The sequence below is a fragment of the Notechis scutatus genome, chromosome Z, assembly GCF_049901735.1.
Source record: "Notechis scutatus isolate UNSWTSFEM ecotype Mainland chromosome Z, rNotScu1.2, whole genome shotgun sequence".
Classification (NCBI taxonomy): domain Eukaryota; kingdom Metazoa; phylum Chordata; class Lepidosauria; order Squamata; family Elapidae; genus Notechis; species Notechis scutatus.
The window spans coordinates 53,600,984-53,613,900 of NC_142025.1; the positions used below are offsets into that span (position 1 = coordinate 53,600,984).

At 37.6% G+C, this 12,917-nt stretch overlaps 1 protein-coding gene across 4 annotated transcripts in view; it reads right to left on the reverse strand.

Moving 5' to 3' along the window:
- The window catches only part of SNRK (SNF related kinase), a 50,585-nt gene extending 41,483 nt beyond the window's left edge, over nt 1-9,102 (reverse strand). The window contains exons 1-4 of one of the 4 annotated variants that reach the window (XM_087946933.1): nt 8,728-9,093; nt 4,224-4,339; nt 3,499-3,635; nt 1,327-2,014 (exon numbers count right to left, since the gene is read on the reverse strand). In XM_087946933.1, coding sequence (XP_087803059.1) covers nt 1,327-1,915 — 589 coding nt within the window. In that variant the 5' untranslated portion in view covers nt 1,916-2,014; nt 3,499-3,635; nt 4,224-4,339; nt 8,728-9,093. Of the gene's footprint in view, nt 1-1,326; nt 2,015-3,498; nt 3,636-4,223; nt 4,340-8,479 lie in introns of all 4 variants that reach the window. The other 3 variants (XM_026684495.2, XM_087946932.1, XM_087946934.1) reach the window with 3 other exon arrangements.
- Between the last annotated feature and the right edge of the window lie 3,815 nt (nt 9,103-12,917).

The following is a 12,917-nucleotide window of genomic DNA, read 5'->3' on the forward strand; positions in this document are numbered from 1 at the left end:
GTAACTGATAATTAGATCAGTTTAGCTGCACTTATTGCCTGTGGAATCCAGCAGTTCAAGTCCTCTATCATCCAGTGGACTGGTGGTAGGGACTCCTCCTTCCCAGGTCCCCCCAAAAAGGAAACCTTGTTGGGTAACTTACCTCACAGACAGTAACAATTACTCAGCAAATTTAACCACGCGGCCTTTAAAATGCTGGCTGCCTCGTGGCAGAATGAAAATGAAAGCAGCTATCACCGCCAGGCCTGCTGAAAGCAAAACTGCTCAGCGGAAAGGCACAGGGGCGAATTCCCTGCCCTGAGGTGCTCTGTGGGAAAAGCCTCTTAATAAAAAGAAAAAAAGGCTGCACTTTTAAATGGAAACTTCAAACCTAGAAGGGCCACAGCGTTTACTCAGCCGGCTGGGAGATCTGAGAGATAAGCCTCCTTGTTTAGAAGTTTAAGGCAGCATGTCTCTGAAAGAAGAGGCTTTTAGCCTCAGGGAAGATTGGAAAGATAAGCCTCCCTGTTTATGAGGCTTTAGCCTCGGGAGGCTGGAATGTAAAAACAAAACAAAACAAAAAAAACGAGGGAAATGACTTTTGGAGGTTCCCAGGGGGGGTGGTTGGTGACAGAAACTATGATATTACCTGACCTGAGAAATGAATCAGCTAAATCAGCTAAATCGCCAGTGTTCTGTTCCGACCAGGAAAACAATAACACAACCTGTTTGAAGAAAGGCTGAGCTAAAACTGGGGACGCTAAGAAGGAGTCTTGTGGAGGAGGAGGAGTGTCCTCAAGTTTAAGCCCAGCCTTCCTAGAAGGGACTGAAGCATCTTCCCATCACTGGATGCTCTGAACAGCTCATGGGAGAATGAAGCAAAACTCTTAATAAATATGTCACATTTGAGACTCAGTTGTGATAGTAAGTGGAGAACTCTCTGTAGTTAACTTTGGGAGTCATCAAAATAACAGGAATAGTCTGCACTCAGCAACTGTTTGAAATTTGCCAGTCATGCTAGTTGAAGCTTAAGTGAATTTGCAGTTCCAAAATAACTGGAAGATACCTGATTGCTTGCCTCTACTACTAGATTAATACAATGAAAGGATGAACAGACCTTTTAACATGCATGCTTCTAATATTTAAATCCACCCTTTCATAACAAGGTATCATCAAGATCTTAGAATTGCAACTTTCAAAATTCTATTTTTAATCTATTAGCTGTGAATTCTGGAAACTGCAGTTATTAGATAACATAAATTGGGAAACACAGAATAATTTTTCAATAGCTCATTTGAACACAAAAATATAGTAATTGAAGTTTTATTTAATAGTTCATTAACCTACCTACTGCAGGTGCATCATATTCATCGCCAAGTAAAATTTCAGGTGCAGAATATGCAAGAGAGCCACAACTTGTTGTAAGTTTTTTCCCAGGCTGAAATTTGTTGCTAAATCCAAAATCAGTTAATTTCACAAGTCCTTGTTTTTCAAAAAAGACAACATTTTCTGGTTTTAAGTCTCTGTGAACGACATGCAGTTTATGACAGTAGGATATAGCATGAACAATCTGAGCAAAATATTTCTTTGCCAGATCTTCATTAAGACCTTCTTCGTGTTTCATGATGTAATCAAACATATCTCCTCCATCACCAAGTTCTAAGATCAAATAAAGTTTGGTCTGAGTGTCAATAACTTCATACAGACGAACAATATTAGGATGCTGCACTAGTTTCATACATCTGACTTCTTGGAAAAGATGTCCTGTGGCAAGAGTATCTAATTTGGTCTTGTCAATTACTTTTACTGCCACTTTTTCACCTGTAAATACATGTCGGGCAAGCTTCACCACAGCAAAATGCCCTCTGCCTAGGGTTTTATCCAAATCATACAATCCAGCAATTTTTCCATCATATCCTCGTTTAAAACCTGCCATACTCTCCAAGTAGTAATGCTGACACTTTCTAAAATGTGTGTCTTTTCATATAAGCATTTCTGTAATAGATGTACAATTCATCTTCGCTGCCAAATGCACCTTAAAAAATCAGAAATAAAATTATTATAGAATGTACAGTTAGAAAAACATTTCTGCTTTTATAAAAGTTGGACTTTGTCTATGAAAGAACCCACTATAAAAGAATTTTCTTGAAAGAAATGTGAATAATTTAGATTAGTCACTCTAGAAATATCAGATACATAGACAAAGTTTATCTAACACTCCAAGTAGTTGAATCATCGAATTATGTAGCTTAGAATTAAAGAAAATAAGGGGAGGGGGGAAAAACAATTCCACAAAAAAATTTAACAGATGACTCCTATTTCCTGATCTTAAAACATATTAAGCAAGAAACCTAAGGAAGCTGCTGAAAATATTAGTAAATGGTATCACAGAAATTTCAGGATGAATATCTGACCTATTTTCTAACAAAAGCACATGATTTTATACTTATCTGTTTTTATATTATAAAACTCTTTTATAGGAATAGAGTATAGGGAGAGAATAACAAGGCACCTACAGATAGTTCTCAACATACAATCATAATTGAGCCCAAAATTTCTGGGGCTAACAAGACAGTTAAGAGAAATTGCCCCATTTTATGATCATTCTTGACACCATTGTTTAAGTGAATTGCTCCAGTTGTTAAGCAAGTAACACAGTTGTTAAATGATAGTTTCCCAATTGACTTTGCTTGTCAAAAGGTTGCAAGAGATAATCATATGATCCTGGGACACTGCAATAATTATAAATATGAACTAACTGCCAAACATTCAAATTTTGATTATGTGACCATGGGAATGCTGCAAGGATGTTAAGTGTGAAAAATGGGTTTCTTTTAGTGTTGTTGTAACTTCAAACTGTCACTAAATGAATAGCTGTAAGTCAAGGATTATCTGTAATTGTACTTTTTGCTTATTTCCAATTATCCCCTCTTTAGATCCAACCATCTGCATGTGTCTGGTGTGTGTCTTTCTCTCTCTCTCTATATATATATATACAAAGATGATAGAGTTATAATATAAAAACTATGAGATATACACAAATTACTAGGAAACCTGATTTATGAGACAATTGTATTTAGATTTCAATTCTTATATCTAGTAAATTATATATTAACATTATTATTTAAATGGAAAATTGATTATAAGTAATAATAGTCAAAATTGTACAACCAAGGTCTTTCCAAGAAAGATGTGCAGCATATTATCAACCATTATTAAAGTAAAATAAAGTTAACAAAAATAAAACAAAATTGCACTATCCTGCTAATCCAGATTAGAAAAATTCATCTCAACAGCTTGACCTGGCCATCTCTTTTCTCACTTCAATCCTGTCCTTTCTAGAAAAGAACCGGAATAAGTCTTTTGTCGTTGTATAAGGAGAAAATAAATATTTTAATGGTACATTGTCAGTTGAGGATCCATATTAGAATTGTGTACAAAAATTTTATATTGATGTGACAACTAAGACAAATTTCCCAGTGAAATAAAATCTATATTGAATGTTGGGAGTCTACTAACCTTGGCAATGCACTTTTCAAAGGTAACATCTTAGTTATGCTTTGATCATCAAGTTGCAAGTTTTCTTATTTTAGAAGATTCATCTGCTGACATTTCTATATCCAGTACCCAGTTTCACATTCTTTCACTGCTATTTCCTACATAAAAAATATTTATTAGCCACCATAATTGTTTTATGTTTAAATCTCACAGAAAATTAAGAATATATGCATAGACTATGATCCTAAGGTTCATTTGGAAAAATACATAAACTATAAAGAAAATGCATTGCTACTTTTAAAAAATTAAATTATAAATATTACTATAAATATTACTATAAATATTACTAGGTATAGCCTTAAATATACCTATATATTGAATTGAATGTATGAAGGACAATATGGAGGCTTTTAACACTTCATTCTTTTCGGTACCCAAAAAGGAACTTTCCCTTAGATTGACTAAAATATGCTAAAGTTCTAGTAATCATGGCATATGTTGCACGGTCCTAGTAATTACTATATACATTTTATATTCTACTTCTAATGGTTATGTTCTAATTCTACAACAAACTTTCCTTATTTTTAAAAAATATTTGGGAACTGAATATTTAATTCTATTATCCTGTACCTTTGCCTTCTGTATACAATTATCTACAATGGTGAATACACAGGACATGAACATTATGGGAATGTATTCCTGAATAAGTAGGTCTGGCTTTATCTTTGATATCTGTTCAATTGTACCTTTTTAGGAAATCCCAGAAGCCAAGGGACACAGATATTTTTGATAATATCTCTGAATGGGACCAATTTCTTTCTTATTCCCAATCTTTTCTTTTGCTGATTTTGTCTTTTATACACTTTTTATCATAAGAAAAAATATAACATATTACAAAAGAACATCTATCTCTACCAAAGAGAAATTTAAGTATTTATCCTCACAGCAAAAATCAGCCTATACAAAATTTGAAGGTTAAGCTCTTCAGAAATTCTCTGTAGTGATAAACTTCCAGGAAAATTCTAAATGGTAAAGCTTTGAAATTTCTTGGAGCATAGTCAATTATTTAATTCAGTGTTAGGTTTGAGACATTCTATAATCATAGAAACAGAGCAAAAGTCCCTAAGCAAACAGTAGTGGTATCTCTCAATGATTATAGATCAGTAGCTTTAACATCTGTTGTCATTAAATGTTTTGAGAGACTGGTGTTGAACTACATTAAGGCTAGTCTTCCATCTACTTTGGACCCATACCAATTTGCATACAAGAGTAACAGATCAACTGATGATGCTAATAGGTGGCCTATTGTTGTCCATACTGTATTGAATCATTTGGAACAACAGGGAATTTATGCAAGGCTGTTATTTGTGGATTATAGTTCTGCCTTTAATACCATTCTAACCAACAGGTTGTTTCTTAAAATGTCCAATTTGGGTATAAATCAGAAGATTTGTTTGTGGATAAAGATGTTCTGACAGATAGGCCACAGTCAGTAAGGATGGGATCTCACCATTCTACTCTGATACTAAGCACAGGAGCCCCTCAGGGTTGTGTGCTAAACCCCCTTTATTCTTTGTACACACATGACTGCACCCCGTTGTATAATACCAACGCAATTACTAAATTTGCAAATGACACAACAGTGGTGGGGCTCATTAATAAGAACAATGAATCTGCCTATAGAAAGAAAGTACAAGGGCTGACACTGTGGTGTAAGGAAAATAATCTTACACTTAACACCAAAAAAAACTAAAGAACTTATAATTGACTTCAAGAGGAAGATGTACATTTACCATTGTACATAAATGGTGAGGAGGTGGAGAGGGTTGGTAGTTTTAAATTTCTGGGCACTATATCTCGGAGGACCTCTCATGGATTATGAATGCTAACATGCTTGTAATGCCATGCCCACCTCAGTTCCGCGAAGGGAAAAAACATTGCAAAACATCACAAGACAGCAATGTGACACAGCAAGTTTGACACCTGTAGACTAGAAGAAGGGAAACTGTTTTACAGAGTTTGTAGGAACCATTAATTAATAAAACATAGATTAATAAAAAATGTGGTCCATTTATAATTGGAATTACTTATGAATCTATAAGCACAGGAGCCCCTCAAGCACAAGACTTCACAATCCCTTTACAAATATATGTATTCTTTTTAATTACTTTGTTCGTTATTTACGTAACTATTCCATGTATTTAATGTATTAATTTTCTAAGCAGTCAAAGATTTAAATATGCTTCTAAGCTAATAAGCTAAAAGAAGCAACCAACAATGCTTTTTCACAGCATATGGTAAGAACTGCATGCCTGATGTCCACAGCACATTCCAGTCCACATTGTTTTACCAGAAATCCATGATGCCAACAATATACACGTATATGTGTGTATACTGAAACAACACATAGATTTGCATACATTGAGAGATAAAATTGAGGTTAAGGGAAGATGTACACTTGGGTCATGATGGTGACATTGGCTAAGGCTTAAGCCCTTCCTGAGCTGGCTTTTTTGCATACATATTCTTCCAAAGCTACTTCCCATAAAGGATGTGCACCCATGGGCCAGGAGATTAATTAGTGCAAAATGATCAATGAAGTTAACCTTTTCAATGCTACAATTTTGAACCTTCTGTTAATGTTTTAAAAATATAAGAATCTAGAGCTGTAGAAACAATGTTCTCTTTAAAAGCAAGATGGAATAGATTACCTATTTACCCAATATTTTGGAATTTTCTAGAAATATTGTGCTATCTCTACAATAATAAAAACCATTATACTTTTCTGTGGCTCTTGACTCAGTTGAAAGTGTTTTTCATCTACACTGAAAGTGATTTTTTCTATATTACATTTTTAAATTTTTATTTCCAGTTGATTAAAACACTGCACAGAACACCATGAAATCATGTTAACCATGTTATTATGCTCTTGTATATGCAAATTGTTTGAAGAACAGGAGGCCACTTCAGTGAAACACTGTGTCTATTAGAAAAAAAATAAAATACTGTATTAATTTACTATTTTACTAAATAGGACTGAGCTTTATGTTAGTGCTCAGGGGAAATCAAGATCTTAGAAAATGTCTCATACTTGTAATAATCTAATAAACCTAAATAAATTCTATTCTAAAACAGCAGGACAATAAAATGGGAAAACAATATTATGAAATAATCTGTCAAGCAAAAACAATTAAACAAATGTTATATCTATTTGGTATCTGTGTAGATATATAAAAAGAGATGTATTAAGAGAAGTAGAAGCATAGCATGCAACTGAAATGGCATCCAGAAAATGTTGCCAGAAATGAAGTTAGACAAACTTGTCATAAAGTGTTCTATGAATAACAGCCTACATAAAAGAGAAATAAATTGTGATCTTTTACACTGAATAATAATTTTAAAATGTTTATCCCATCTAACAAACAAAAAAGTACTTTTATATCATCTGGTCACCTAGGTATTTCAGTTAATGCTCTTGACAATCACCATGTATCAAATTAACTATTTTTCAAAAAAAATCCAAAATATTAGTATTATAGTTACATATAGTAAAGGGCAAATGAATAGAATCTTTTCAGGTTTATAGATTTCATTAGAGCAGTACATACATATGCATACACACATTATACACAAACACATATACATACATACACACATTCATTACATGCTCTAGAAAATTAAACATTGCAAAAAAACACTATGTTCAGTTAGGTTATATACTTCCTAATTATACTATCTAAATAAGCTAAGCCAAATTGTGTATTTTGATGAGAAATTATCAGTGTGAAAGGCCAAACAATATAATCACTACTGCTGGCAGTAAGGGGAAAAAGACAAATTTTGTTTATGTTATGTTACATTTTTTGGTTCTGAGAGTAAACCTTACATTCCTAAAAGAATATCATTTTCCAAGCAGGTTTAACTATTTCAGGGACCATATATACTGTGCCAAATATTTTGTCCCACTTCTCCATATCAAATATTGACTCCTCTGATTTCCCATACATGATACATAGAAATCATCTTATATAGGTAAGTATGACTACACTAGAGGGCAGTTGTGTAATATCATTTGGAAGGATTCATATCTATATTAGCCAACTGTAGGAGAACCATAGTTAATCCAATTACCTTTTGTTAAATAAATGGATTTTAACTTGTAAAAGAGTAAGTAAGCTTTAAAATCTAAGCTACAAGCTATTTTTTATTTCAAGAAATATTTCAATCATATGTTCAAAGAATGAGATGATGGTATATACAGAATTATACATTGCACATTAAAATACTTATATTAATAACATTCCAATTAATATAATTTTCTTTTCAATCAATAATATATACAGTTTAAACTATAAAAAGCTATTTTACATTCTTTCATCTATCTGCTTTAATTAATATTAATAGAATGGAATAAACAAAGACATTCCACAGGTCTGATGCCTGTGTCAAAGATGTCAAATAAAACATAAATTGATGCAGTTTAGAAAAATGGCTGTTTGCCAAAAAGATCATCAAGCCATAATGTGTTTTTGGCATGACAACGCTATGTAAGCACTTCCACAGGAAAGAGCTCTGTGCACAAGAAAAATAAAGACTGCTATGCTCACTCTGAACAAACCTGCTGGCTCTCTATCCAGCTTGCAGAAATAATTTGCACTGTCATCACCCAAATAAATCTGCAGTTCGAATATATGAATTTCTTATCTGCCACCTAAGCCGGACGAAAGCATAGCAGTTGGAGGCAGGGGGTGGGGGGCAAGAATGCTGTACCTAGGATTATAGGGAATTGGAAAATGGAAACAAAAATGCTAGCGAAGGCAAGGGGACAAAAGGTTAAACTCAATTTCACCTTTCCCTCATTCATAAGTCTGCTTTTTGCAATGCTGACAATTACAAACAATAAACGAATTTTAACTCACTATGCATGCTCTCGGGGACACATACAATTACATGCAAATAGCCCCCACTCCATTCCGTCTCTCTCCGCGTCTCGTACACTTACGTATTTCCTCGCCTCGCCCATCTGCTGCAAAAGGGGACCGCGAGAGGAGTGTCCAGAAACACACGAACCCGTACCTACAGTTTTCGGGACTACCCGGAGTTCGGCCTTCGGGAATGACGGCGAGCATCTGAATTACTCACGTTTTCGATCCCCAATAGTTGCTCTTTCTTTACCGGCGCCTGCCCGGTAGGCCTCAGAAAAAGGCGGCCAAGCTGGGTTTGTCTCGTACCCCGCCCTTAGTAACTTACTCTCGGTACTGGTGACGGCGGCAGGCTTTTCTTTTGTCGCGGCCTCGACTTCCCACCCGCCGCTCTCTGCATGGAAAGCGAAGGTTCCACTTGAGTGTTCACTGTCTACAACCACATCGGGTAGAGGACTGCAGATCGTCCTCTTTAGCGAAGAAGCGCCAACCGGCCACTACGATCGCTCTGCGACTCGTGGCCCGCACCCCTTTCTTTTAAGTTCCGAAGACTCTGTGTCCAACGGACTACGCTCGCACTTCCTGCGTTCCACGGCAGGCGACGAAATGTACTGACAACAACAACAGCTCGTAGTCCGAGGACGGCAGCGGGAAAGGAAACGCAGGATAAGGAGGGGCCTCGGCAGAGAAAAAGAAAGAAAAAAAGGAAAGGAAATGCGCCTGCGTCCTAGGAAGGAGGCGCCATCCGAGAGTAGCCAATGGGGGAGTTCGATTTCTGCGGCTTGTCTTCCCGCACCTCCACCGCGTGAGGTAAGCTACTGATCATAAGCGCAGAGGTTAATATGGTGCCGACCTGTGAGTGATTCTTGACTGTTGAAAAATGCTTCATAAGATAACATCTAGGTTAAAAACGAAAACGGGGTGTCCCCCCCATCAGTGAGCTCTTAATTGTTAGATATATAATGTCTCCGCATCTCATCAGCGAACCTCTAGTCTAGATCATAAACGAAGTTTTAAGCTCACGGTCTGCTTAGTGTTGTGTACATACCGAGGAAGTTAAAGATAGACCGGGAACCAGATTGCACGGTTATCAGTGAAATGTTACATTCAGTGTTAGTGAGGGATATAGTGTCACAAATGGCAGTTCATTACGGATTAATTAATTAGATATCGAGTGCCCTAGCGTTTAGTTTTTAATAGAATGTGGCAGGAGGCTAGTTGCTGGTCCATCCCTTTTAAAACTTAATATTTAAAATATTTTTAAACTTGACATAGTTATATAATTAGAATAGTTTTTAGTTAAGCTTTTCTTACAAAGGTATGCTTTTTGTATGTTCCTCTCAATATTTATTTACTTATCTAGATCAGCGGTGGGTGAGATTCAAATTTCTGTGGGGGTGGGATTCAAATTTCTGTGAACGTGGCCTAATTTGAGGGTGTGGCTTGCTGGTCATGTGACTGGGTGGGCGTGGCTTTCTGGTCATGTGGTTGGCGTGGCTTGCTGGTCACATGACTTGGTAGGTGTGGTTTGGTGGTCATATGACTGGGTGGGCGTGGCCAGGTGACTGGCAAACAAGTGGTCCTCACTTAATGGCCGGTTGTTTAGAAAGTGTTCTAATTTATGACTGGCCTCCCCAGAGATACTTGACCTGTTTTTGGAGTTTTGACAGCCCTGCACGCGCACACACACACACACACACACACACACACCTGCCTAATTTTATTCTACTTTCCCAGGTCCTTGGCATCTTTTCCCCATCCCCGTCTTTAATAAATCCTAACCCTAACCCCTCTCGCACTCTTTTACCTACTATTACCCCACCTTGCTTCCCCCTCCCCCTTAAAATGAGGGTAGGGAAGAAAGCGGGGGGGGGAATCTAAGCGGGAGGGAAGAAGAGACCCAGGGAGATCCCTCTCTGAATAGCCTCCTGCCCAGATTTCAACTGATTTCCTCTCCGATCCTCTGACAAACAGACTCCACCCCCATTTTTGAACTCTGGACTGCCCGGCCCTTATTTTCCCCAATTATTGGGGAAACTGGGTTTTTATTGGGTCTTCCCCCTGCCCTAAGCCAAAAGTAAAGCCAGCTGGGCTTCTCCTAGAAGCTTCTTCCCCCTGCTCCCTATCCCCTATTCAATCCCACTTCGGGACAGAGAAGCACGCGCTAGAAACGCATGTTGGGGCAACATCGGAGTGCGCCTTCTGACCCTCTGGCACTTAACCCACAACTCTCTGTGCTTCTCCAGACCCGCTTGCTGAGGAGGGGTGGAGCAGCCCTGACGCTTCCACTGTCCCCTGCCCCATGGCCCCAGCGATCGCTGCCTGGCTTCCTCAAAGGTGTGGCGCATTTAAAACATGGCAGCTCACATCTGGAGGTGCCGAACAGTGTCCCGCTGCGAAAGCCGGACCAGGCTTCTCCATCGTCTGACTCACAATGGGGGTGCTTCTGCTGGGCCAGCCACCCCCTCCCTTGCTGGGCTTTTGTGCTTGGCGTTCGGCAAGGGAGGGGAGCACTTCCCCATACCACCCCTTTTTTCTTTTTTTAGAAAAAAATATTAAGTAATTATTAAAATTTGGACACAGTGTGACTTTCCTGGCATTTGTCTTTGCCATACATACATACTATAACATAAAACTACATAAAACAGATAGTTTCCTACTCATCATACATTACTAAATTGGTGTTGTTAACACATTTATGTTTACATTTACAACATAAACTCCGTTTCTTTTTATACAGTCATTTTGTCAACTATACTTCAATGTCTTTATCTATATATCTTCCACCTTCAATCTTGTAAAACCTCAAAGTTTTCTGTTCTGACTCCCCCCCCCCCACACACACACAAATCCAACCATTGATACGTTTTATTCCAAACTTTATATTATTCTGTCTCGTCCTTATCTTTAATTTCTAATGTCAGTCTGGCCATCTCTGCACAGACCAGTATTTTATTATCTCATTTTCAGAGGGGATATTGCCATTTTTCCAATTTTAGGCATAGACCAATCTTGTAGCAGTTATAACATGCAACATCAAATATACCAACCCTTTACTATATCTTCTATAATTCCCAATAGGAATTGGGAAAGGGGGGCATCCACCCCCTTCTTTCTCTTGGCCCCGCTGACAAGGGAGGAGGAAAGCCAGCCTTGGAGGATGCCCTAACCCCGCAAGATCTTCCCCTGCCATTCTCTCCCAGACCTCTTTGCTGGCAGCAACAGCAAATTCCACAATGAAGGCAGAATCCTGTTGCCGTGCAAAGCAAGTACAGGGGCGCTTTCCTCCTGAACTAAAGCTCTGGCCATCGCCGTGACAGGCCACAGGGAGCTGCAGCAGAGGGGTGAAAGAGCCACATGGGTCGCATTGTGGCTGTGTGTCATAATGGGCTTCAAGAGGAGGACAGGGCCCCTAACCTATTGGGAAGCACGCAAGTGAAAAACTTCACTCAATCAATTTCAACTTGGTGAGATCTTTCTTCCGTGAGAAGTTGGAATGATTGAGTGAAACGTGATGGAGAAATGCGATTGGAGCTGGACTGGGGCGACGATGTGTGTGCCCACAGAGGGGGCTGTGCATGCTACATCTGGCACGTGTGCCATAGGTTCACCATCATGGGAATAGGTAATATGTGAACTTAAGGGTTGACTGATAATAATAGGAATTTGGTGTAGCATACTACTACTGCTTAGTAAAACTTGAAAAAAACGTTCATTGAGTGTTTTGATTTCACTGTCTTTTGATTAGCTTCAAGAATATTTTAGTTCCTTAATTTCCTTCACCTGTAAACAATGCATTATAAATAAAGATAGAATGATATATTGGATGGATTCTTACGAAACTGAATTCAAATTCTCCACATGGCCATGAAGCTCATTAGAGATCCCTTATACGAATAACATCAAGGAAGGGTGGGATTCAAATTTCTTAACAACTGGTTCTGTGAGCGTGGCCTAATTTGTGGAAGTGGCTTAGTGGTCATGTGACTGGGTAGGTGTAGCTTGGTGGTCATGTGACCAGCCAGGTGTGGTTTGGTGATCACGTGACCGGCTGGGCATGGCCAACTCAACATCACTTCTTTGCCCTAGTGACTTTAAGTATAAAAAAAAAAAGATATACCAAGAGAAAAGGTAATTTATTATGCCATGCCTTTAATGCTTAAATAATAAAGGTAAACAAAACTATATTGTTACAACATTTTAAAATATTAATCAAAAACTATTATATAGCAAAACTTTACAAAAACAATAAAACTTATTTAAGATACCACCAAATTGCTTTTTTATTAGCATCCTCAGTTACAGTTTTCTTTTGTTTAACATGAGCATCATCAGCTGTGTGATGTGCCTATAACCATTTCTTTACTATGCTGTATCAAAGTTCAGAATTCACAAATTACTAAAATCTGATAAAACAATTTAAAATGAGTTTGGAATAAAATACAATGTAATATATAGGTAAATAAAATAAAATAAAATCTACCCCAATCAGTCTCACATATGCCAAGCTCAGCCAAA